Raw genomic sequence first — 25,509 nt, forward strand, 5'->3', positions numbered from 1 at the left:
TACCACGCCGCAGAGCCTCAAACAAATGCCTTTGCCTTCTTGCCTCTGACAGAGCACTAGCATTCCCACTGGACACGGGTTGAAACCCGAAGTCGAGAACGCTCGAATTGTCCTCCTCCACTTGCAATTCCGCGCCCCCTCCAGATCGGGTCCGCGCCACTGCGTTGTCCACGGTGACACGTCTCGTAGCGTGGATTCTCTCTCCTCCAGCTGCGGCTGGCGGGCCCGGAAGCCGCTTAGAATTGCTCCCAAGCCGCTGAGGAATCCGATCCTAACCCTATACGGCCATACCGGCACGAAGCTGCTTTCCCACTGCCCCTAACACCCCCCCACCAGGGTAAAGGTCGCGGGAAAACCTCAGCTCCATCCGCCGACGCCATCTTGACCGGTACGTGTGACGCCACACGTAGCGGAGAGCGTAGCCCATTGGCTCAGAGATCGCAGCGGAGGAGAGGCGCGAGAAGCGGCGAGGAGGGGTTGGAGAAGACGCCAGGGAAACTACAATCCCAGCCTTCCTTGCGCGTGCGACTGCACTCTGAGAGCGAAAGAGGAGGGCGTTTGGCCTCGGACCACAACTCCCAGCACTCCCTGCGAGGTCTCTCCTTTCCTTTCAAAACCTGGAGGAAAAGAGGGACGAGGAGAATGGAGGCCTTCTGGTGTCCGTTCTCCGAAAGGCGGGAAAGGCAAACTACACCTCCCGACTGGCAGCGCGCCGCTGCGCCTGCGCCCTGATACCTGTCGCCATCTTGCCCCTTCTGAGGCACCGCAAACAAACCCAATTCCTGGTGTCCCCTAGTTTTGGCGGAGGAGCCTTTTAGATGAGCCCAGAAAGGCCGGGCAGGTGAGTGACTCTCAGACAGGGCGCTGGGAAGAGCTGGCAGGGTAGCCAGTCTGGAGGAGCGCCGGACCAAGCAGTCGGAGCCCGGCTTGGGGTGGCCAGTCCCATCCTCCGTTGTCTCCTAACGGGATCGTGGGGCTCCCCGAGGTGGGCTGAGGGGGGCTCTGGCACGCCTGGTGCTGGGATTGCGGGGGTCCAGCTCTGGGAGCCTCCCGGTAAGTCTCGGTCGTCTGCCTGGCTGTCCGAGCGTCCACTGTTTCTTTCCGTTGTCCTCTGTGCTGAGGAGGGAGCGAGGCGCTGATGCCTCCCGGGGCCCCTGCCTCCGGCTACTGGTCCTGCGAGGACTTGGGTCGCAAGCTTGACATTGAAGTGGGTACTGAGCGGCATCGGTGAGGAGGGTGGGCGGGCTGCTCTTGTTGTGGTGCTGCGGGAGTGAGTGCGTGTTTGGGGAGGGGGCGGGGCGGGCTTGCCTCCTTGACACTTGAGTAAGGGGAAGGATTAGATAGGATTCGGGTTCCCGGAGCCCGCTCCGGGAACCTCTGCCCAGGTCTCCAGTGCGGTCCGGCCCCGCGGTGGGGTCCGCCGGCGGGGACGCGTCGGGATGCCGTGACGTGGTGCTTGATTCCGGCGGTCGCCGGCCGCCTCCAAGATCCTGTCGGGAGGCGGGGACTGGCTTGTGGAGGGAGCGGATTCCTTTGGCTCTGCCCCTTCTTCCTCCTCCCCACCCCTTTTCTTTATGTCATTCTGCCGACTGGGGCGCGCAGTCCTGTTCTCCTTGCCCTGGGTTGGTTCTCAGCTCAGAGGACTATGGGAAGTAGGGGGAGGGGGTTCAACTCCAGGCATGGAGTTGGAGTTGCAGCCCCAGCGCCAGGAACGGGATGTAGCAGTTATTTCGGGTCGGTGCTTGACTCCTAGAATAGGTAGTGAGCTCGCTCAGGCATGCATGCATGCATGCATTCATTCATTCAGGTTACTCGCTGTTCTCAATCATTCATTTATTTGTTTAACAAATATTTATCGCGGATCTACCGTATGCTAAGCAGGTATTATGCAAGCGCCCAGCGCTGTTGTCTTTTTCTCTAGACCAAGGAATTCCCAGTGCCAAGTTCCTGACATCTAAATGTTTGGTAAATGGTTTTTTTTCTTTTTCTTTCTTTCTTTCTTTCTTTTTTTTTTTTTAAGCTTGCGGGGTGTAAATTCATCTTTCATTGTTAGGATTTGAGAAAATACTTTATTAAGTTCCAATAACCCGCTTAACATCCTAGGAACTTGACATATTTTTTTATCATGTAATTCAGTGAGAATGCCTGCAGAAGTGACTTGCCCAAGATTACAAAAGTAGTGGCACCTATTTATTAAATAATGAGCTAGACACTAGGATAAGACCTTCACATACACTGGTCTTTAATATTCATTATAAACTAAGTGGTAAAACCTCAGTTTTGCAGATGTGAAAACTTAATCATCAGATAGGCCAATTTACCCAGGACCACACAGCCGGTAAACTGAAAACTTGAACTAGAACCTAGAGTGATAGGCTGGAATAGTGAGCTCCCAGGTGGTTAAATTCTTCATTTGTCAGAAGTTGGAAAGGGCGGTGGTGAAATAGGATTGTGAGCTATTCTTACTGGTTTTGCTTCTTAGTGTGTAGATCTCCAGGTTGAGTGGCCTTTTGCATATACTTTCATAATTCGAATTTTTGGTTTTGTTTTGCTAGGGAAGACAAGCTCTTTGGGGCTACCAAAAAGAAGCAACAATGCCTGTTGTGTGGCCAACACTTTTGGATCTCAGCAGGGATGAATGCAAAAGGATTCTTCGAAAATTGGGTATGATTTTCATTTTCGCTGTTTTCTGCCATCCTGTGGTCCTTTTCCCTATCAGTCTGGGTCATGGCTGCCTGTGTGGATGTCATGTTTCATGCTGTGTTAGAAATGCTTTGGAGGTATAGTTCTTGTCTTACTTCATTGTTACTTCCCCATTGCCCAGCATAGTGCCTTGTATACAGTAGATGCATGAATCCTCATCATCATCGTAATAGCAGTTGAGTGTCCTTGAGGCTGCTGGGCTGTCCTGAGTCCTTTGCCTTCAGCATCTCATTTAATCCTCACTCAAACCAAAAAGATAGGATTTTTTCTTTTTTTGTCCCCATTTTACAGTTTTGAGTCCAAAGAAATTCTGAGAGTAAGTCATAACATCAGGCTTTCAACTCAGGGAATAGGATTCCAGCCTCACTTTGACGTACTTTTAACCTTCATGAATGTATGTGTGCGTTATATCCTGTTTCTAAATTTTAAATTAACAAGCTATTCTGACTTTCCCAAATTATATTTTACTGTCAGTAATAAAACACCTTTTATGCTTGTAATGAATTATTTAGTACTTCTTTTCCTTTAAAGCAGCCTTACTTAACTAGCGTTTAGGGAGAGAATTAAGCCTTAATGCTAAAGCATCCATTGTATGTAATGAACTAACTTTTCTTCATGCATCTAGAATGATATGTTATGTATTTTCGGAGAAAATTGAGGAAAAAAGTTATATCGTTTTGGTATTCTGTGGTTCAAATGAGAGTTCTTTGTTAAGAAACGTAGACTTACTAGTGATGTAGGCAGGTGGCTACAACTCTGACTTGACTCCTAGCCTGGGAACTTCCACATGTTGCAAGTGAGGCCCTAAAAACACACACGCAGAGTTCCCGTTGTGGCTCAGTGGTTAACGAATCTGACTAGGAACCATGAGGTTGCTGGTTTGATCCCTGGCCTCAATCAATGGGTTAAGGATCTGGCATTGTTGTGAGCTGCGGTGTAGGTCGCAGATGCGGCTTGGATCTGGCGTTGCTGTGGCTGTGGTGTAGGCCGGCGGCTGCAGCTCCAATCAGACCTCTAGCCTGGGAACCTCCATATGCTTCGGGTTCTGCCCTGGAAAAGACAAAAAAAAAAAGAAAAAACAAACACACACACACACATACACACACGAAAAGAAATAAAAACAATGCAGCCTTAGACTGTAAGGTCCAAGAAGGACCTTTTTGTCTTATTTTCCACTGTAATTTCAGGCCAGCACATGGTAGGGCTCAGTAAGTGAAAAAGTAATTTGGAAAAGAACATTAAATGTTTTGGCAGTGGGTATGAATTATTTAGATAACTATGATTTTGAAGGGGCAAATGTGGACCTTTAATTCAGACAGACGTGGGGTCTTGGTCCTGTTACTAATGACCCACATGATCCAAGGGCAAGTTGTTTAATCCCCTTTAATCTGTTGGCACTTTCGTCAATGAAGGATAGTAATATCTGCCTCGAAAGTTTGTTATGTGCATTAAGTGTATATAAAAAGGGCCTATCACAGTGCCTGATATGAGTATATGTAGCCTTTTAAAGCAGTTGCATTCAGACATTTATTTGTAGATGAATCTTCACAGGAAGTCTTTGTTGGGAATTTCTATGAATAAATCTGAATCATAGCTACTCTGGCCCTGCTTGCTGGTAACTTTTGCCCTTTTTATTTCTCCTTAGGCTGCTATGAGGATATCTATACTTTAAACTACTTGTTAGCTTTATATTTTAGCATGTCTAGAGAGGGGTTTTTTTGGGGGGGGTAGTTGGTCAATTATTCCTTTATTATGCATTTTTTCTTTAACCTTATATCCAAACTTTTAGTGCTATTCAAGGATTTTTTAAAATGCGCTTATATGTAGTTGTTGTAACTTGCTAGCTACCAGTTATAAAGTTGGTCTTATGTTTATTTCATAGCTGAAATAGAGGAACAGATCACAACTGCAGCTGATTACTTTAGAGTTTCTGGGTTCTGGGGGCCTTGAATCAAGAGATATGTTTAAATATAAAATTGTAACCTTTAAGTTTAAATCTATCCTTAATTTTAGTCAGAGTTGCATGAGTAATGTTCCTGGAGAGCTGCTTCTGTACAAAAGAAAACAGCCTTCCTACAGGGTAATGTCATCTTTAATGACCCTTCTTTTGGGAGGTGAGCCTTGATAGTGATTTGCAGAAAGACTTCCTCCCCACCCGTTGGCTCATTATCATAACAGTGAAACCTTTGAATTGCTTTCAAACACTAGCTCTAGGTCCAAAATTTAGAGAAGGTACTATATTTAAGAATTGGCTTAAGAGATTTTAAGAATTAGCTTTAAAATTTTTTTAAATGTTTATAAATAATTTGCCATGTAAGAGGCTAAAGATTTAGATTTTACTTAAATATAAAGAAATTGGAATGGAGATTTTCTTTATGACACTCCGAACATACCCGTAATAGCTAAATGCTTTTTTCCTTCTAGCCTGCCTTTCCCCTGCCCTATTTTTTTTTTTTTTTTTTTATTACCATTCCTGAGCTATAACTCTGACATGGAGCTTTATGAGCTGTAGTATAATTGAATGGCTGGTTTGTTTAAATGGGATGGGTTTAGGGCTTTATAAAAGAGTTTGGCAAATCTTTTGTTTTCTGTGGTATTTGCATGTGTTAATTGTTATACTTCTGTGTATAAGTATGGAGTTATAGAATAGAATAGAATATGTAAAAGAGTGCTACCAAAAATAGTACCAGAAATTCAACTAAATTTGATGTCAGAATTTTAGGATACTCATCAAAATGAAAATCTGCAAATGTGAATGAGATTGGGAAGGTAGTAAAAGTTCTTTTACAATGAGTGAATTTCTCATTGAGTGAAGGGGAGGAAATAAATGCCTTGGATTGTGTAAGCTATCCATGATAACTGTGTTCTGAGTTCCAGTTTTGTGGGAGGTTGCTACCTCTTACTTTTTGTGCGTGACTTTTTAGTTAGACTTGGAACAAAACTTGAGATGTCAAAAATCTTTGTCATATTTCTTTAATGTCATTTTGTTTGTTTGTTTCGTTTTGCTTTTTAGGGCCACATCTTTGGCATCTGGCAGTTCCTAGGCTAGGGGTTGAATCAGAGCCGCTGCCGTTTGGCCTACACCACAGCTCAAGGCAATGGCAGATCCTTAACCCGCTGAGCGAGGCCAGGGATCAAACCCACATCCTCATGGGTACTAGTTGGATTTGTTACCACTGAGCCACGAGGGGAACTCCCTAATTTCACTTTCTTGAAATAGTGTCTTGGTCACCATAAATTCCACAGGCCCAAAGTGAACTTTTTCCTCAAATTTTCTCTCTCTGACCTCTCCATTTCTTTTTATGGTATTGACATTCTCCTAAATATCTTGGAAACTGAAAAACCTGATTCCTTTCCTTCTGCCGTTCCCTTCATGTTTCATCAGTCACTGAGTCCTATCAAAACATTCGTCAACTGGAAATGGCTTCTCTTAGTCTGACCCCAAACTGCTTTTCCATTTTTATCCTCGTTGGATGTTAGTCACCTTGAAGATAGGCACTTTGTTTTGTTCGTATAAAGATACCTCCTGGTTCCTTATAGTAGTGGTGTTCACTTAGAAGTTTGGTTTGACTTAGGGACTCACCAAGTTTAGATGGTATTTTACTTTCTCTACTGTAAAATTCTCAAAATAGTCACTCTTACTGGAAGTTTAAGGTCTCTATGAAACATTATCTGCTCTTGTAGCTCTTTGTTCCTTTTGCACATTCGCTTCCCCCACCCCAGCCCCCACCCTGCCTGTCTAGAGCTCAGTTCTCTTCCTCAGGAAAGGTTATGCTTCTAGACTAGATGATGCGTTTTTCCTCTCTGCCTTTACTACTTATTGTACAGTGTATCCGAATTGTGTGATAACTTGTTTTACTGTAGCTTTTTTCTAGAGTTAACTTCTTAAGGCTGGGATTTAACATACTGTCTGATATACATAATAGGACTCAATACTGATTTGTTGAATAAAATATACCATAAATGGGGGATAAACATTTACAGTATAGTGATTTTTTTAGTTATCCCCAGTGCCTTTCTGAACTCAACTTTGCATCCTGATAAAGGCTGAAATATATGTTTCTTGGAAGAAAGTATTTCCTTCACTACTCCAGAGAAGCAGGGCTTTGTCCTTCCAGAGAGACCAGAAGAGACATGTACATAGTATCCAGCACAGTTTGCACATGGGATCATTCATTTGGACCAGACATTTCTGTTGTTTTTGACAGAACTGTGAATAACACAAACTGAATGAGACTGCTATTTTGTTATTAATGTAGTACCTGGGTTGCAGGTATGCATGCCTTAATTAGTCGGCTAACATTCAGTATCCCTTGTGTGTCAGGCATTGGCAAATATTGATAGCAACTTGAATTCAGTAGAAGATAACTAGTCTGGACACTTATTTCCCATCATTTTGTTTTGCTCGGATATACCTGTTTCATAGTGTTAATGGTTTGAAACAATCGTTTTGTTTTTTCTCATGATTCTCTGGGTTGCTGGTCTTGCCTGAGCTCTTTATGTGGCTCTATTCAGCTGGTAGCCTAGTTGACTAACTGGGCTCAGCTGGGATGGCTGAGCCTCTCTCTCTATGTGGCCTTTCATCCTGGGCTTCTTCACAACTTGGTGATCTCAGGGTTCCGAGAGAGCGAGGCCCTGTGTGTAAGGCTTCTGTTTGCATCACGTATGCTGATGTTCTTTTGGCCAAAGGAAGTCATATCCCAAGCCCAGAATCATTGTGGGAAGGACTATAGCAAGGTAGTAACAAGAAGGTACTCTGAGAGGCAGGCATGGTTCACTGGGAGCCATTGAGAGCTTTTTGGTTTTTATATTTTATCCACTAGTAGGGACTGACAGTTTCATTCAATAATGGTTGTTGCTGTGGAAAGATGGTGAAATGAAACTGTCTTGCATTAGGGTTCAGTGTATTATGTCCTGATTGCCAGAAGAGTAGTTCATGTTTGCTAATTTGCCTTAGTCATTTTGATGGTGTTTTTTGTTTGTTTGTTTGTTTTGTCTTTTTAGGGTCGCACCCATGGCATATGGAAGTTCCCAGGCTAGGGGTCTAATCAGAGCTGTAGCAGCCAGCCCACGCCACAGCCACAGCAAAGCCAGATCCAAGCGGCGTCTGTGACCTACACTACAGCTCATAGCAATGCTGGATCCTCAACCCACTGAGCAAGGCCAGGGATCGAACCCGAAACCTCACGGTCCCGGATTAGTTTCCGCTGTGCCACGGTGGGAACTCCCTGATGGTCGTTTTTATGCTTGCAGAGGATCTTAGAAATGGAAGGCACCTTCAAGGTGTCTTCTAATCAGAGATGAGAAAAGACTTGCTCAGGGTTATACAGCTACTAAGTATCAATGCTGGGGCCAGAATTTGGTCATTTGACTTTTTTTTTTTTTTTTTTTTTTAATGGCCACATGTGTGGCATAAGGAAGTTCCTGGGCCAGAGATTGAATCCAAACTGCAGCTGCAGCCTATGCTGCCGTAACTGTGGCAATGCTGGTTCCTTAACCCACTGCTCTAGGTGGGGGATTGAACCCATGCCTCCACAGTGACCTGAGCCACTGCAGTCAGATTCTTAATCTGTTGCCCCACAGTGGGAACTCCCCTGGTTATTTGACTTTTGATCCAGTAGTTTTTCAGTTGCACAGTATTCATAAATGGAGTATAGTTTGAATTCATAGGCAAGCCTGAGAAATTATTTCAGACTTTGATCAGTAAATGTACTTATCAGTAATGCTAGAAATTTATCAGCTTTATTATATCACTTGGAACCTGTTCCCAGTTTTTGGTAGCATCTGAGTTGAATGTTTTTCAGTGGTGTGAAATATTTACCATTAGACTTTTCTACCTAAACCCTTTACACACATGACTTCTGTGAGGCAGTAAAAAAGAAAACAAGATTACAAAAGCCACATTTTAATCTCTGTTATTAGATAAAAATTTTGAGAGGACACTAACAAAATATTTGCATATTGATTTTTAGGTTTCCAGCCCTGAAGTTTCACTATATGTAGCCGTAGTATTAAAATATTGATGGCCTATCTTGATAAAATAATTTTCTTCTTCTAGAATTGGAGGCATATGCTGGAGTTATCAGTGCACTTCGGGCACAGGGAGATCTCACCAAGGAAAAGAAAGATCTTCTTGGAGAACTCTCAAAAGTTCTTAGGTAAATTATCATAAAAGTTTGTGAGACATGACTCTAGAAATTTCATTTTGAGGGATTTCAACATTTTTCACTCTTAAATTGAAGACAGAGGTGTTCAAGTTGTTGATACTTAGAGATCCCTTCCCGGATGTGTGCTTTGTTACAGAAAATTATGTAATTTTCCACTTATTCTGCAATCTAGTCAGAAAAGGTTTAAGGCAGATTATTTTAGGTTTGGGCCTCCTGAGAAAGGGAGAGATTTTTGACATGGGTGAAAGAAAGACGAGCTGGCAGCAACTGGATAGGAAGGTTTAGAGTGGCCCAGTGGCATTGGTTAGGGGGGAGGGGGTACTAGAAAGCTGTCTCCATTTATAGCAATGGGTGGTAATTACATAGTCATAGCTTTTGGGATAGTTTATTCCTTCAGCTTCCCATTAGAGCAGGACTTGAATTCATTAAAAAGTTTTGGCGAAAGGGGTTATTTAATACTCTGCCTTGATCTATTGTTAACATCTTGAGCTTTCTCAGAAAATTCAGTCCTAGCTGAAGTTTCCCTTCTATATTTAAAACCATTTTGTCCTATTTTTTTTTTTTTTTTTTTTCTTTTTGGGGCCGCACCTGCGGCATATGGAAGTTCCCAGGCTAGGGGTCGAATCGGAGCTGTAGCTGCCGGCCTACACCGCAGACACGGCAACTCGGGATCCAAGCCGGGTCTGCGACCTACACCACAGCTCATGGCAACACCAGATCCTTAACCCACTGAGTGAGGCCAGGGATCGAAACCTGTATCCTCATGGATACTAGTTGGGTTCGTTACTGCTGAGCCACAATGGGAACTCCTGTCCTGTTTTTTAAAGGGAAAATAGGGAAGGGGTTTTTTTCCCCTGTATTTAATTAACATTAAAATAGGGATGTTATTACTCCAAATCTGCAGTCTTATTGTCTTCATGCTTCACAGTTTATATTTTTTGTTTGTTTGTTGTTTATATTTCCTCATAAATTCCAGCCCTTAAATATTTTAGTCTGTGGTACAGATATAGCTTAGTAATAAAGATTATAATTTGAAGAGTGGTATTCATTTTATTGAGTGTTTATGAATGGAGTGGGTCTAGCCTTTTTTCCACTTGTTTAGTATTAACTTACTAAACACAATCGGGATCAACATAAGCACATTTTTGCCATAGTGCCAACAGGATATAAGTAGAAGACACACAGCTGAAATGTTGAGTAACAAAGGAGTAACATCCTGGTGTCAAGTTTCATAGCATGTAGCCATAGGAAACAGATTATCTTGCCACTTTCATTTCTTTATTGTATTTACTGAACATAAAATTATAGACTTAAACTTTAGAAGACTTTCTTCTGAGTGCCAAGATCCTCTTCTCAGTAACCGTGATTGGGGTCATTCTGTGGCTGTTTGCATATTTAGATAACAGGAACCTCTGCTAATCTTAAACATGGTCTGGCATTTCTGAGTTTTGGACGTAACTACTTGATAGCAAGCTAAATTTGTCTTCCTGTGATTTCTGATTTGTCAGTCTCTAATTCTCTCTGCAGTAACACAGAATCAGTATGAATCCTTTTTCTGTGACTTTAATTAAAACATTAGAAGATATATATTAGGCCCCTGTCTATATCTTTTTACACATCAATTTTGTCCCCTGTCCCCAAGCAGAATGTTGACTTAAATAACATTAATAAAAGTATAGAAAAGAGCTGCCTGCTTGGCAGAGTTCTATAATGGCTATTTTTTTTCATAGCATCTCAACAGAACGCCACCGTGCTGAAGTTCGGAGAGCAGTAAACGATGAACGGTTAACAACAATTGCACATAAGTAAGCCATTAGTCGTACCACCCCTGATTTTTTATGACATAGTGTACCATAGTTTTGAAACAGTCTTCCTGTTGTGTAGCAGATTCCTGAGTCTTTTATCTCCATAGTAATATCTCTGTACTCAGGGATCCTGACCATAACTGTGTTAACTGTTTTTCAATTGGTTATGTTTTTGCATTTGGTTAGGCAAGCTTTCAGTCGGCGGGGCAAATCCCGTTACAATGTAATCTCTGTATAACTAAAGGCCTCCATAGTTTAGCAGATGATTCCTTTACTTGAAGCAAAGTTCAGTAACAAAGTAGTGTGCTCCCCAAATTTGACAGTTCCTTAGAGGTTCTTTGTATGGTATTTGATATGTATATTGCTTTATAAATAGGAATTATAATTTTTTTGATAACCAACTCTAATAGTTCATGTATTTTGAGATTCAGAAAAAAGATTGTAAAATATGTTTTTAAGAAATATGACTACATTATATCTTACTTTGAAAAGCCAACAAAATAAAATTATGAAAGATTCTTATCAGATTGGTTTTAGATCATTATACCTGTTTCACAGACAGGGTAGAGGGTGGTAGGAGACAGGGATTGAGCATTACCACACTTATGTATGGAGACGGTGCCTTCTGAAGAATAGAGAGGAGCAGAAATTATCTTTCAACTGATAATGTAAGATGTTAGGAACATTTTATAAAATATGTTACAGAATAATTCATTTTTAAAACTTTTTATGTTTTAATGTGAAATTAAAGGGAAGTTCCCTGGTGGCTCAGCGGGTTAAGGATCTGGTGTTGTCACTGCTGTGGCGCTGGTTACTGCTGTGGCATGGGTTTGATCCCTGGTGTGGGAGCTTCCACATGCTATGGGTGTGGCCAAAAAGAAAAAAGAAAAAGAAAAAACAGCAACAACAAAACTAAAGGAACAGATTCAGTGCATTTCCATAAAGTGATAAGTAGTGTCTTTAAAGCAATTGGCAGTATTTGTATTGACCCTGAAGATCCACTGGCTTTATGCTGTGCTTCACTGTTCCTCATTTCACTTAACTGATAAAATGGGGTAGCACCCCAGTGTAAAAGTTAAGCTGTTTGAGTTTGGAGATTTTTTTAGTGCTAGGTTTGTGTGCACTGTGGAAATTTGGAAATTTTCCTCTAACTATATTAAATATTTAGTGGTTAGGCCAGCACGGCTGAAACATTCAAATATTAATATGTTCCTTCTTTAAATTGCTCTAAACTTTTAAATTGGGATACTTTTAACAATAATAACTGAGCCTAGATTCTAATTTGAGAACTGGTAATAGGAAAATTATGTGCTAGATAATAAAGTAGTAAATAATAGTTTGCATTCAGAGGCACTTAGAGACAAAATTAGTATCTTAAAAGCGTTGGAACAATATTGTGGGGGCAAAGAGTTTTAAGTTGATGCATCAGTTTCATACTTAAAGGATAACATTTATTTAGTCTCCTTTTCCTTTTTTCCCCTTTAAAGAATGAATTTATCCTTATATTTGGGTGAAAGACCAAGTTACAGGTATGCAAATAGGTTATTATTATTTCAGGCTTTTTCTTGTGTTTATTTCAAAATTGAAGCTCTCAATTATTCAGGGGCACATGTTCCATTTCTGAATTAACCGTGCCCCTTGCTTTTCCTTCTCTTCCCCTCCTCCCCCTCCTAATACTGCCCACCCTTTAGCTATTTTGCTGCTTGGAAGTACCTCTAGTCAGAGGGTGGGAAGGGAGAGGAGGTGAAAATTTTAATAAGTCATTTTACTACTTTTTAGTTGTCCTGGAAAAGGTTTGGTGGAAGAATTTATAATTATTTGCCAAAGTATTTTTGGATAATATGTGGATTTCATTAATCTGTTTGACCTCTCCCTTTCCCTCCTCTCTTTTAGCACGGATAATTGAGAGTTGGCTTTTATTTACCTATTCCCTCTTTTTTTTCCCCCTCTCCTTTCTGATTTCTTTCATACATGAATTCAAATTTTTGAAAAGTGTTTACTTCAGTGTATAATTTTAAGCTACTTAGGTCTTTCCATACTCCTGTTCTGATATTTTATATTGTGGTTTTAGTTTGACCAGATTTTGGATTTACTTGTTGAGCCCAAGGGTCAGTGAATGGGGAGTGATGAGGAGGACATAGATCACTCATTCTGTCCATCTCCTCTGCTCTCTTTCCCCCAGAAGTAGCAGCAGAACCTAGTGCCAAAGATTATGTATAGGAGGGCTTCGTACTCTGAGCCTGACAAAAGTAACCTGAGCCGAAGAGGAATGCATCTGAGCCAACTGCATGCCTTTCTCCTCTCCCTTCCCTCCCCCACTCCAAAGGGCAGCTTAGGCCAGAAGGAATGTGGTTGAAAGGTGAAGAGAAAGCAGAGAAGGTTGAGCACAAAGGCGGTGGAAACAAAAGGAGTGGAGTGTCTGGGATCAAAGAAAAGCCTTGCTTGAACCTTATCATGAGTTTATTTTTTGGCACAGGACCATTTATTAAGTTTGATACTCTAACTCAGTTTTGAAACATGTCAGGGTATTAGAGTATTAAAGCCTGGAGTGTCAAGGGCCTTCTCAGTTTTTAGCTGGACCGCTCTTGCCAGGATTGCACCTAAAGTTTGAAGAAAGTGGCGCTATCTAGAATTACTATTAACGTAACCCCTTCCCCATCAGCCACACATTCGTGGGATACTGTGTGAGTTTCTACGTGAGGATAAGGATTTCATGCTGGTGCCCTGCACACTGAAGAATGTGAAGGCCAAGGTAGTTCCATTAGTATCATGTTAGATTTCTCAGAAAAGGGGCTGGAGCCAGGTTTCCATCTCCCTTGCTACCTTCAGTGTAAATAGAAATGTGTTCTTTGAAACATCAGTATCCCAGGGAAACCCTGGAGTAAGATGGTTACAGAAACCTTTAAAATTTTATTTAGGGGAGTTCCCAACATGGCTCAGCAGAAACGAATCTCACTAGCATCCATGAGGACGCAGGTTTGATCCCTGGCCTCGCTCAGTGGGTTAAGGATCTGGTGTTGCCGTGAGCTGTGGTGTAGGTCGCAGACGCAGCTCGGGTCTGGCATTACTGTGGCTGTGGCGCAGGCCAGCAGCTACAGCTCCGATTCAGCCCCTAGCCTGGGAACCTCCATATGCCACAGGTGCAGCCCTAAAATGGGTGCGGCCCTGAAATTAAAAAAAAATTAAAATTCTGTTTAGGCGATTTGTGAAACTAATGTGTATTTATACCCTCTTTACTAAGCAAATAAGAAGTTTTGATCTAATTCTAACATGATAGTTAATTCTTCACTCAAAGTTTTTGAGCATGTTTGCATGAGTAGAAATTTGGAAGATTTATAGATCCTTATAAATGTTGAAGTTGTGTCTTTTGCACTGCAGATTCTGTCTTCAATAGCATATATTCATGTATTTTAAATTATTAATCTTCCATAATTTCTACCACTGTTTAAACAATGCACCAGGTAAGTGTAGACATCACTTTATTTGTGTGCTAAACTCTCACCAAATTTATTAGGTAGTCTAATAAAGTGATAGTAAAATAAGAGTAAGCCAAGAAAATGCCAAATAGCTTTTAGAATTTTTTCCCTTGACAATTCATGCAGTAGCCTTTTTCTGTCTCTCTTTCTTGTTTGTATCACTCTCTGTTTCAGAACTAGCATCAACTTGGAGGTGCCGTGATAATAAATCTGTGAGGGTTATTGGGGTCTTAGGAATTCTTCTTGCCTATGTGTTATGTAGGTAGGCCTGTGCTAAACCATGAAGGAATTTTCAGGTTTTCCACAGTAATCCAATTGGATTCATCAACTTCTAGAGATTGCTTTCTGAACTGAATGTAAATTCTTCTCGAGTCATAATTTATTGTTCCATTCAGTGAAAGTTGGTAGTGATTGGACAGCATTGCTGTTAGTATAAATCAAAGGCAAAAGTTAGACATAAAACATATTTGAAAATTTTTATACCTTCCACTTGTGATGTGACAGTTAATTTCAGTAGCCTGATATATGCTTGTGAAAGAGACATTGAGTAGCTGTGTGACCTTAGGCAAGTTATTTAGCCTCTTGGTGCCTCAGTTTTCCCATCTATAAAGTGGGAATTTCATAGGATTGTTAAGAGAATTGTACGCTTAATACCTGGAAAATGTTGAGAACAGCGCCTCACAGGTAGTAAGTGCTAACTGAGGATAACTATCATCACCACCGTTGTTCCACTCGCCACTCACAAGGGCTTCTGTGTATTCTGAAGCATCAGTGAACATACAAAATCTTAAACTCTAGGTTAGGTTGTAGAATCTTTTGTTTTGAAAAAGGTGCGGAAATATTTCCAACTTAGTGAAGCAGTTGATTCTTGATGAATTTTAAACCACAGCACTAATCACTAGTTAGGAAAAGTGACACAGCTACCTTTTGTGGAGCCAAGCAAAGAGAAGTGAACAGCTGTTTTTTCAGATTTCAACCTCTGTTTGGATTCCTAGGATAAAATTTGCTCAAGAAGTTTAGAGTGAAATTGAGAATAGCGTCTGCTTAGGGGTAGCGTTCAGTTGCTTCAGATACTTACAGGCAAGAATGGTATAAATAAGTGAAGTGAAGGTAGGGGCAGGTTTCTTTCAGTGTCCTCAGGTCTAGTCTGTGTTTTAACAGGAAGGATAACAGTATCACACATTGTCAGTGACACATGCGGTGATATATACAGGCCTCTTCTGTCCCTCATTACCTGGTCTCCCATGTTTACTGCCTCAGTTTCCCTTGTTTGAAAGCCTTAGAACCTCTGGCCATGCAGGCAGTTAGGATACTTTTGCAAAAGTTCAGTGAATTTCCGTAATAAATACGGAACATCTGAGTTTTGAAATTATGAGCACTTTTTACCTTTTTAGCTTAATTTATGACAGTAAATTCTAAAAGTTTGTGGAGATACTAGTTTTCGTTAGCAATACCAGATTTAAGCTAATGAAAATAATATCAGTGTTTATTTAGAAGGCATGGGAAGTTTTTCCATAATTTCAATTATGCTCATTATAAGCTTCAGATTATGAAATAAAATGTGTAAAAATCTTAAGTGTGAAATTCCTCAAATTCTGATTATTCATAATTTTGATCTTGCTTGCTTAAAACAAAGCATCTCCTGTTTACTCAGGGCACTTTTTATAATTAAAAAGTTATGATATTTGAGTATATATATGTAATTCATTTTTAGCGATTGAGAACTCTTGCAGCAGCATTTTCTTTTTTGTTTAGTATGTCTGGACCTAATAGCTCTTCAGAGTGGTCCATTGAAGGTCGTCGATTGGTACCCCTGATGCCTCGGCTGGTTCCCCAAACCGCCTTCACGGTAACAGCTAATGCTGTTGCCAATGCAGCTATCCAGCACAATGCATCTCTTCCAGTGCCTGCAGAAACAGGAAGCAAGGAAGGTGAGTAGAGAAATATTTTTGTATGTAGAGATGACTTTTCTCAGATTCTTCATGAAAGTTTTCTTATTTTTCATGTGTTTTTGTCCTAATGTTTAAAGGTTATAAAATATAATAAGCAACTCTTGTTCTGAAAGTAGAAATTGCCAAGTTTTAGTCTCAGCCAAAATTGAACATCCCCTTTGTTCAAAGTGTAAATTATATTAATCACAAAATTACAAAAACCCTTCGTGGAATGAATTTCTTTCTCTCTCTCTCTCATTCTTTTTTTTTTTTTTTTTTTTGATTTTTAGGGCCGCTCTGGTGGCATATGGAGGTTCCTAGGTTAGGGGTCAAATTGGAGCTACAGCTGCTGGCCTACACCACAGCCACAGCAATGCTGGATCCAAGCTGCATCTTGACCTCCACCACAGCTCACGGCAACGCCGGATCCTTAACCCACTGAGCAAGGCCAGGGATCAAACCTGCAACCTCATGGTTCCTAGTTGGATTGTTTCTGCTGAGCCACACGGGAACTCCTTGGAATGAATTTTTGATATCAGTGTATCTTGTTAGAAGTGGATAAAAGGTCTTAACAGGTGATGTGGAAAATTAATAAGATGTTAGAGGTCATTTAGCTGCTGGAGAAGGGTGCTGAGCTGATACTTTAGAAAGACTGTTTTTGTCTTTTGGAATCAATGGTATATGCTGCTTCTCTCTTCCAGTCAGTGTGCTGAATCTATTAGGGGTTATGTGGCCAATGAGAAAGCTTTCTTTTTATTATTTAATCTGGTAAATTGATACATGCTTTAAAAATCCTTGGTTCTCCTGAGGTCACCAAGAGTAATATTAAATTTGAGAGCATATGTTTGAGTTGACTTTAGTAACTTTGGTGTCATGTGAAAATGATCCTGAAAATAATGCAGTTGTCGGGTTACTTTGAAGAATTGTCTTTTCTTGGCTAGCAGTGGGTTGTGGAGCAGAATGAGCCATTCCTTTCATACACGCCAGACTTTGTTTTATGCTGAAGGAAGCTATATTTAGGGAGAGACAGTTATCAGTGTGTAAGCCTGGCCTCTATTGAGTTCCTGTTTTTTGTTGTTGTAGCAGAGGTGTTTTCTTCTCTTCTCACTTTTTATCTTTTCTGTTCACCAACTCTGGTTGAGTGGAAAGAAGATAGAATTTTCAATAGTCAAATCTTCCAATCCTAGTTTGTGATTTCCTTGCTTTGCGACCTGCGGCAAGTCTTTTAGCTTCTGTGAGCCTTGGGTTCCTCATCTTTAAAGTAAGGATGTGGTATTGTGAGAATTAGTGGTAATAAATGGAAAGGACTGAGCATAATGCATGGAACTCAGTAAATAGGACCTATGAGCTGATTCTGCTTGTTGTTATTCAAAAAATTGAAATATGGTGTCATTACCTTAGTTATTATGCTGTGCTTAGATGGCAGGTGACCAGTGAATTGGTTTATAATAAAAGAACCTTGCATTAGTTCCCTCCAGGTCCCAAGTTGGAAATTGCTATGGTTAGGGAAAAATTATCATCACTCCCTATAGATACTGTTATTAGTATTAAAAAGGAATACAGGTTCATGCCTTTTGTCCACCTGCCATGGATGAAAAGTGATCTTCATTTTTCTCAGTTTCAAACTTGGCTTCTTTGTAACTGTGCTCCATTGTCATTGTCACCTGTTGACAGCTGCTAAATACTTGGGGAAAACTCAGTTAAGTGATGATTTTTCAGGAAAGGTTATTAATACCTTTTAACCTGTGGACCTCATACCTAGTATTGGCCTCTAGCTTTTGATTTTATGAAAATGTTAAAATTGGCCTGCAGTAAAAAAAATAATTTTTCTGTATTCGTGGACAGTTTTGGTGAAAGTTAACAGCAAACTTTTTTATCGTTCCTTCAGTAGTGGTTTGCTATTCCTACACAAGTACCACGTCAACCCCAACCTCTACCCCTGTTCCAAGTGGCAGCATAGCAACGGTTAAGTCTCCAAGACCTGCCAGCCCTGCCTCCAATGTAGTTGTCTTGCCAAGTGGAAGTACTGTTTATGTCAAAAGTAAGTGATATTCTCAGTGTTATGAGGGCCATCTTGGCTAAAAGCTGCAGCATAGGCTCTGATTAGATCTGCCTTCCTGGATTAATTCATTGGTCCACTGGCTATTAGCAGTGGTTAGTTCTTGAAGGATGTAAAGAATTCCTTTTTTGCACATAATTTAGGTTTATATTGCTTTTTATCAGTTGTGGGGGTTGAGAAATTACTTCTTTTTTTTTTGTTTTCTCTGGGGAATCTGCCTTGAAGAGTGCTATCCTCCAAGTTTTGTTTTTCATGAAATAAAAATGTGAATACAAACTAAAGGAATGTGTTTATGTTATTTTTTTAGTGTTTACTCCTATACTTGTAATCTTGGTAGTGTTTTTAAAAAACTGTTTGTATAACTTCCAACTATTAAATTCAGTGAAGCATTCTAGAGAGTCTGTCTTTCATATTTCTAGTTGACTGTAATTTTTTGAAGTTTATTTGCAGTTTTTAACCCTTTGATTCTACCCTATGAAGCAGTTTGATGTCATTTTTTGTTTTTAATGTGTTATGCCAGTGTTGCTTTGCTTTTGATATCAGCTGGAGATCATTAATATTTGACTTTCATTTTTCTCAGTATAGTTATTAACTTGATTTCTTTGTAACTTATAGAGGTGGACTTTGCTGTTTTAGACAGAAATGATTTTAGGTCATTGTCAGCCTTGTTTAAATTAGAGTCTAAAAATTGAAGGTATAAGGGGTTATGTTTTATTACTGTTTCCATGAGTCATGCTGTATGCTGTTATAAATGTCAGGTCTGTAGAGATTTTCTATATATATTGCAAGGTTTTGTGTTTCTCAAAAACAATTGGGGCTTTAGTGCATGAAGAATAAACTAAGAATCTTGTAAGTTTATATCTGATTTCTGTGGGTTTAGCCACAGTCGTCTTTAAAAATAACTGTGATGGTCTATTTTTTAATTTTTTTTTTTAAACATTGAAAGTGAATCCCAAACATGAAACCATTTCACATAATTTGTAGTTGGAAGTAATAGGAAGTTTATTGCTTTATTCTCAGAAGTCATACAGACAACATTAGTTTGAGATACAATTGTTCATCCAACTTCATATGTCAAGGCACTATACTGGGGAGACAAACCAGTAAGACTTAGTCATTGTCTTTTGGGAGCCCCTTAATAATAGGAGATGTGTAGGCTGACAGCCACGTTGCCATGGGATAAGTGATCTAGAAGAGAGTGTGCAAAGTGCTCTCTAGGCTCAGAGGAGATGTGGATTAGCTTTGCTTAAAGAGCTAGGGAAAGCTTCACTAAGGAGATGGCTTGCAGGATGATGCTTGCTGGAAGATGCAGAGGTCCTTGATGCTGTGTGGTATTCCCCAAAGAATAACAGGATATAGAGACCACGTGGGATAGAAGATGTGATAAGGTGGTTTTGGGGAATGGTGAACAGTTCAGTGTGCCAGGGTTATAATAAGGGTGTGCAAAGTTGAGTGGAATACGGTATTGTGCTCTTACAAAGATAAGGAAGCTTTAATGATGTGGCAGTGATTTTTGTGCCTCACCTTGTAGGGAGATAAAGACCACTGAAGGATTCGAGGCAGGGCATTGGCATGACTGGATGTGAGGTTTTGTAGCTGGTAGTAGGAAGAAGGGTAGAATGAAAGTGGAGCGACTGATAGTGTGAACACATTTTAGGAGGTTGTTGCTAAAATACAAGCAGGAGATAAGAAGGACTGACATAGCCATAGGGTTAAAGAAAGAAGGGAAGGCATTCAGAGACAGCTTCTCTGAGGAAAGATTGGTAGGACTTACTGTCTGATGGGGCATGAAGCAAAGACGACTAATGACACAATGATTTTGAAGTATAAAATACAAGGTTAGATTGCTATAAAGGCAATACTGTCACTGCCTTTCAGGTGTTAGCTGTTCAGATGAAGATGAAAAACCTAGAAAACGAAGGCGAACAAACTCTTCCAGCTCCTCCCCCGTTGTCCTAAAGGAAGTTCCAAAGGCTGTCGTTCCTGTCTCAAAGACAATCACTGTGCCTGTGAGTGGCAGTCCCAAGATGAGCAACATCATGCAGAGCATTGCCAACTCCTTACCACCCCACATGTCTCCTGTGAAAATAACCTTCACCAAACCATCAACACAGACGACAAACACAACAACCCAGAAGGTATGTGGTAGAGGGAGTCTCTTCTGCCAATTGTTGCTTTTATCTTTCAGTCAGTGCGATTCAGATTTAATAGACATACACTGAGTGCTTACTATGTGCTTGGCATTGTGCTGAGAATGTTCACATCTCTTTCTTTAATTTGGCACATAAAGCTTTGGGATAGACAGTAGTATTTCACTTTTTGTATGTATTTTTGTAGATTGGGCTCAGAGATGCCAAACAACTTGATAGAGCTAGCAGATCTTCTAAGACTTCTGTTTATATTTCATTGTTGTAATTCCAGTAGGAAAAAAATTAAAATACAAAAGATTATAAAGGGGTTTTTTTTTAGCCTGTGTTTAGGTAACTTTGCCTTCAGGAACTCAGTTTTTATAATGCCAGAGTAATGCAGTTGTCAGAGTTAGATGTTTCATAGAAGAGAGGAAGAATGTGATGAAGTGAATACTTGCTGTGGTCTTCTTTCTTCTTTATATGCTGTCATTAATGCATTTCTAAACGCTTCTCTCAGTATGTTCAAATCGTCAGTATTCTGTCAGTTTTGTTACTAGAACCCTGTAACTTCCCACACTAATCTGGGTGCTTGTTAAACACCTTTATATCTGAGCTCTCACTTCACCGTCATTCTGACCTTCCTCTTTCTTGGTTTATTTACTAATTTTCTGGAGCATATCCTCCAGTAGCTTCTTGGTATATAGGGGGAATGGAAAGTAAAGTTTTTGAGACCTTGCATGGTGGCCTGAAGATTTCTTTATTTTGCCCTTATACTGTCTTGCTGTAAGTTTAGCTAGGTAAATACTCTGGGTGGGAGGTCATTTTCCTTGAGAATTTTGAATGTATTGCTCCATTGGCTCGGCTTCCAGCATTGCTTTTGAGAAGCCTAGTAATGCCATTCTAATTCCAGATCCTCTTTTTCTCTTAGAAAACTCTTAGTAATTATCAGAGTTCTGAAATTTCAAGGTGATTTTCCTTGGTGTGGGTCTTTATTTTATCCATTGGGTTGCACACTCAGTGGCCCCTGTCATTCTAGATACTCATATCCTTCAATTCTGGGAAATTTCTTGAATTATTTCTTTAATTTTTCTCTGTTTTCTCTTTTTGGATCACCTATATTCTGATCTTGAATGCCTAGATTGAGCCTTTCATTTTTTAAATCTTTCTCATTTCTCTTTTTCCGTTTGTTTTCTTTTTCTTTCTACTATAGTATGATGTCTAAAAGCCTGGATTTTGGAACTAGACTTCTTGAGTTTGAATCCCATTTTTTTGCCATTTACCAATTACGTGACTTTGGGAAAACTAAACTCTAGACCTAAGCTTTTTTCTTGTAAAATAGGAAAAATAATATATTTATTTTGTAGTGTTTGGGGGTATAAATAAATGAAATAATAAATACCAAACTGTTAGAATAGAGCTTAGCACGTAGTAAATGCTCTATAAGTATTTTTTTTTTTTTACTTTCTAACTTTATCCTTTATTATGTTACTTCTCTGGAGTTTTTCTTTTTTTTTTCTTTTTGGTTGCACTCGAAGCATATGGAAGTACCCGGGCCAGGGATTGAATCCAAACCACAGCTGTGATCGGTCCTACAGCTGCAGATGCTGTATCCTTAACCCACTGTGCCAGGCCAGGGATCAAACACACTCCACCTCAGAGGCAGTATCAGATCCTTAACCTGCTGTACTACAGCAGGAACTCCTTTGGCATTTTTCATTTTTGCTTTTTTTTTTTTTTAAATGGCTGTGAGGCATATGGAAGTCCCTGGGCCAGGGACTGAATCTGAACTGCAGCTGTGACCTACATCACAGCTGTAGCAATGCCAGATCTTTAACCCACTGTTCTGGGCTAGGGATCAAACCCACCTCTCAGCAGTGACCTGAGCTGCTTCAGTCAGATTCCTAACCCACTGTGCCACAGCAGGAACTCCCTTTCTATCTTATTTTTAATTTCTAGTAATCTTTTCTTGTTCTCTGAAAGTTCCTTTTTTTTTTTTTTTTTAAATAGCATCCTGCTCTTTCATAGACTATATATTGTCTTTTCTTATGGTATTCATGGTAATTTTTTTGATGTTTTCTTCTTTCATGTTTTCTGTCTTACCTATAAATTTCTATTATCTATTAATTTTGATCTCTTTCTTTCTCTTCACTTTCCTTAAATGCTGGTTATCTGCTTATGAATGGAATTGGGCACTAAAAAGCTGGCAGAAATCTGTGTGTAGGGTGGGATATGTTGGCTGCTGACCTTCATGTAGGTTGACCTAGATGTTTTGTTTTGTTGATAAACATCTGCTACCCCTTTACCTCTACCAATTTTCATTCTTATTAGGGCTTTTTCATGGAGTGGCCAGGTTCCTCAAAGAATCTTCCAGTCATTTGCCTCCAGTAGCCAGCTTGTTTGCCAGTCTTTTAAGAGCGATGGGAGGGAGAAGGCTGGATAGTTTCATTCTTCAGTATATAGACTTTACTTAACCCCTCTTTTTGCAGTATTGCATCCACCCCCATTAGCCTGGTGTTGTCGAATTCCCTTGGATTCAGTCTTTCCCTCAAGAGTCTTACTTTAGGAAAGACTAAAGACCAGTAGTTTTCCTTGAGGATGGAGGAAGATGACTGGGGATCTTAATGCTGTTTAAACAGATTTTCAACTAATTTTCCTCTTTCTAGTCCCACTTTTTTTTTTCTTTTTAGGTCCTTACATGCAGCGTATGAAAGTTCCCAGGCTAGGGGTCAAAGTGGAGCTGCACCTACTGACCTGTGCCACAGCTATAGCAACTGGGCATCTGAGCTGTGTCTGCAGTGCCAGATCCTTAACCAACTCAGTGAGGCTAGGGATCGAACCTGCATCCTCATGGATACTAGTCAGGTTCGTATCCTGACAGCCACCACAGGAACTCCCTCTAGTCCCACGTTTACCCCTACTTCAGAAGTATCTGGTTCTTGAATTTCTGAGTTTTTCTGGGGTTCTCTGGAAGTTGTCTTGTTTTTTGTTCTGTTTGGTGTCTTAGGTTTCCACTCTCTTGGGAATGCGTCATCGGTTACTACTTGTCTATTTTCCACTTTCCAAAACTTGATGGCTATTGTCTCCTTTCCATTTTGACCTTATGGGTTCATGCATCTCTTCCCCTTTTAAAAAAATCACTTCATATACTTTTAGAGGGATTTGGGGGAAGGAATAGAGGTAAATTCTTATTTTCAATAGATGGTCTTTTCTAGTTTTGAATCTTCAGATCCGTGATAATTTCATTTAAAAAACCTCCTTGAGTGTCCTGGGAAGATGTCATTATATAATTTATAAAAGATTAATTTTCTTAAAAACTAGAAATGATAATGAGTTAATTTGTGGACTATAATTCTAGCTTCAGTCCTAGGATGAGGCATTATAGTTTATATTAAAAATCAACTAAGGGAGTTACCTAGTGGCCTAGCAGATTAAGGATCTGGTGTTGTCATGCTGTGTCTTGGGTCATTGCTGTGGTGTGGGTTTGATCCTTGGCTTGGGAACTTCCATATACCATGGGCATGCCCCCCCCCCCCAATAAATCAACCAAGAATTTTTGTAGCCAAAGAGACTGGGTTGGAATCATAGCTCTCCACTATGACCTGAGATACATTAGTCTTTCTAAATCTGTTTACCCATCTGTGAGATGAAAATAATGCCAATTTTATAAGGTTATTGTGAGGATTAAATGGGATTGGATATTTTAAAGTACAGCATAATGTGTATACTCCAAAAATGTTAGGTCCCTTCCTTTATAGGTATTTTATGGAAAGCAGACCTGACATTATTAAGTTTCCAGTCTTCTTTGGTAGACCTATATAAAAAAATGTTTTAATAGAAGGGAGTTCACCTATAAGTGAAGTCAGAACTTTAAAAAAAAAATTTATTTGCACTATTGAGAATGAACTGTTCCAAATAATGAATTTATCAGTTAACTGAAGCTTACCCCTTAGTATATAGAAATTGACTATTTTTGGTTACTTCTTAAGTGTTACACTGAACATATTTTTTGCATTTGTATTTGATGACTCCAAGGTAATCTTCCTGAATATCATTTTTCTTGTATTATACTTACTGCTTTCTGGGCTAGCCCTATAATATGTCATCAGCCTGCTATAATCTTGAGAATTTTTAAAGCTGCTTTTGTAATTTTTTTACTGCCTTCTTTGCTGGATCGATTTTATCAGTAATTCTCTCTTCCTCCTCTTCTCCTGGGCTCTATTTGGCATTTGAGATATAATGTAGCAAAGTTGTAGCTAAAAGAGCACCCACTTCCAATCCCTGTCCTTTTTTCCTTTACTTGGTTTTATTTTTATTCATTATACTTAATAACTAGTTAGCATTATATTATGAATTTATTTCCTGTTTTTCCCATAGAGCCTACCTTACTGAGGGTAGAGACTATGTCTTAATTCATCACTATTCCCTAGTGTTTAGAATAGTGTCGGACACGCAGTGGGTGCTAACTAATATTTGTTGAATGAATGAATGAGTGAATATATTTGGTTCCAGTACTGCCTTTGCCACCTCTCTTGAGCCTCAGTTACCTTATAAAGCAAAGACAGTGCTAGTGCTGTCTAGAGAGTTAAATGAGATGATCCATGGACGGGGCTTTAACATTGCACATATGAGAAGTATTCAGTAGACGTCCCCTAACATCATTAACTGTCCAGTCTCCTTAGCAGACCTATATACAGATACTTACGGGGGCTCACCTCTAAGTGAAATGGTGAACTTTTTTTTTGATTCACTACCTTTACCATATTTTAATTTTTTTTCTTCTGAATTGTCAGTCAAGAATGGAGAATTGAGATTATCAGACTTATGATGCTCATAAGAGGGCTTATTTATCTCCAAAGTCATACATGAGTCATAACATGAGATTCCAGGCTCAGAACCTTAGATTTGTCCAATTGTGTTTAAAAAAAATTATAACAAATCAAATGAAAAATAAGACATTCAGGATCTCCTGTCATGGAGAAACGAATCTGACTAGCATCCATGAGGATGCAGGTTCGATCCCTGGCCTCACTCGGTGGGTTAAGGATCCAGTGTTGCCGTGAGCTGTGGTGTAGGTTGCACATGTAGCTTGAATCTGGCATTGCTATGGCTGTGGTGTAGGCTGGCAGCTACACCTCCAATTCAACCCCAGCCTGGGAACCTCCATATGCTGTGAGTGCAGCCCTAAAAAAAAAAATGACATGTATTCCACAAATACTTACTGAGTATCTGTTAGGTTCCA

At 40.0% G+C, this 25,509-nt stretch overlaps 1 protein-coding gene and 1 long non-coding RNA gene across 55 annotated transcripts in view; one reads left to right on the forward strand and one right to left on the reverse strand.

The window, feature by feature from the left end:
* LOC102163793 (uncharacterized) overlaps positions 1-399 on the reverse strand; it is a 34,503-nt gene extending 34,104 nt beyond the window's left edge. For all 5 annotated transcript variants that reach the window (XR_014814757.1, XR_014814754.1, XR_014814753.1 and 2 more), the window contains exon 1: positions 4-399. This is a non-coding gene — a long non-coding RNA (uncharacterized LOC102163793). The remainder of the gene's footprint in view (positions 1-3) is intronic.
* Positions 400-730: 331 nt separating this feature from the next.
* The window catches only part of EMSY (EMSY transcriptional repressor, BRCA2 interacting), an 87,947-nt gene continuing 63,168 nt past the window's right edge, over positions 731-25,509 (forward strand). For 11 of the 50 annotated variants that reach the window (XM_005667143.4, XM_084975286.1, XM_021062538.2 and 8 more), the window contains exons 1-7: positions 731-841; positions 2,556-2,664; positions 8,762-8,861; positions 10,601-10,675; positions 15,907-16,082; positions 17,971-18,123; positions 20,020-20,279. In XM_005667143.4, the coding sequence (XP_005667200.1) occupies positions 2,595-2,664; positions 8,762-8,861; positions 10,601-10,675; positions 15,907-16,082; positions 17,971-18,123; positions 20,020-20,279 (834 nt within the window). In that variant the 5' untranslated portion in view covers positions 731-841; positions 2,556-2,594. Of the gene's footprint in view, positions 842-2,555; positions 2,665-8,761; positions 8,862-10,600; positions 10,676-12,162; positions 12,205-15,906; positions 16,083-17,970; positions 18,124-20,019; positions 20,280-25,509 lie in introns of all 50 variants that reach the window. The other 39 variants (XM_021062541.2, XM_084975293.1, XM_084975273.1 and 36 more) reach the window with 5 other exon arrangements.

Source organism: Sus scrofa, chromosome 9 (assembly GCF_054392235.1).
Source record: "Sus scrofa isolate SSC_HxYL_T2T_F1_AM1 chromosome 9, Sscrofa_HxYL_maternal_Yorkshire_Landrace_v2.0, whole genome shotgun sequence".
In the NCBI taxonomy this organism is placed as follows: Eukaryota; Metazoa; Chordata; class Mammalia; order Artiodactyla; family Suidae; genus Sus; species Sus scrofa.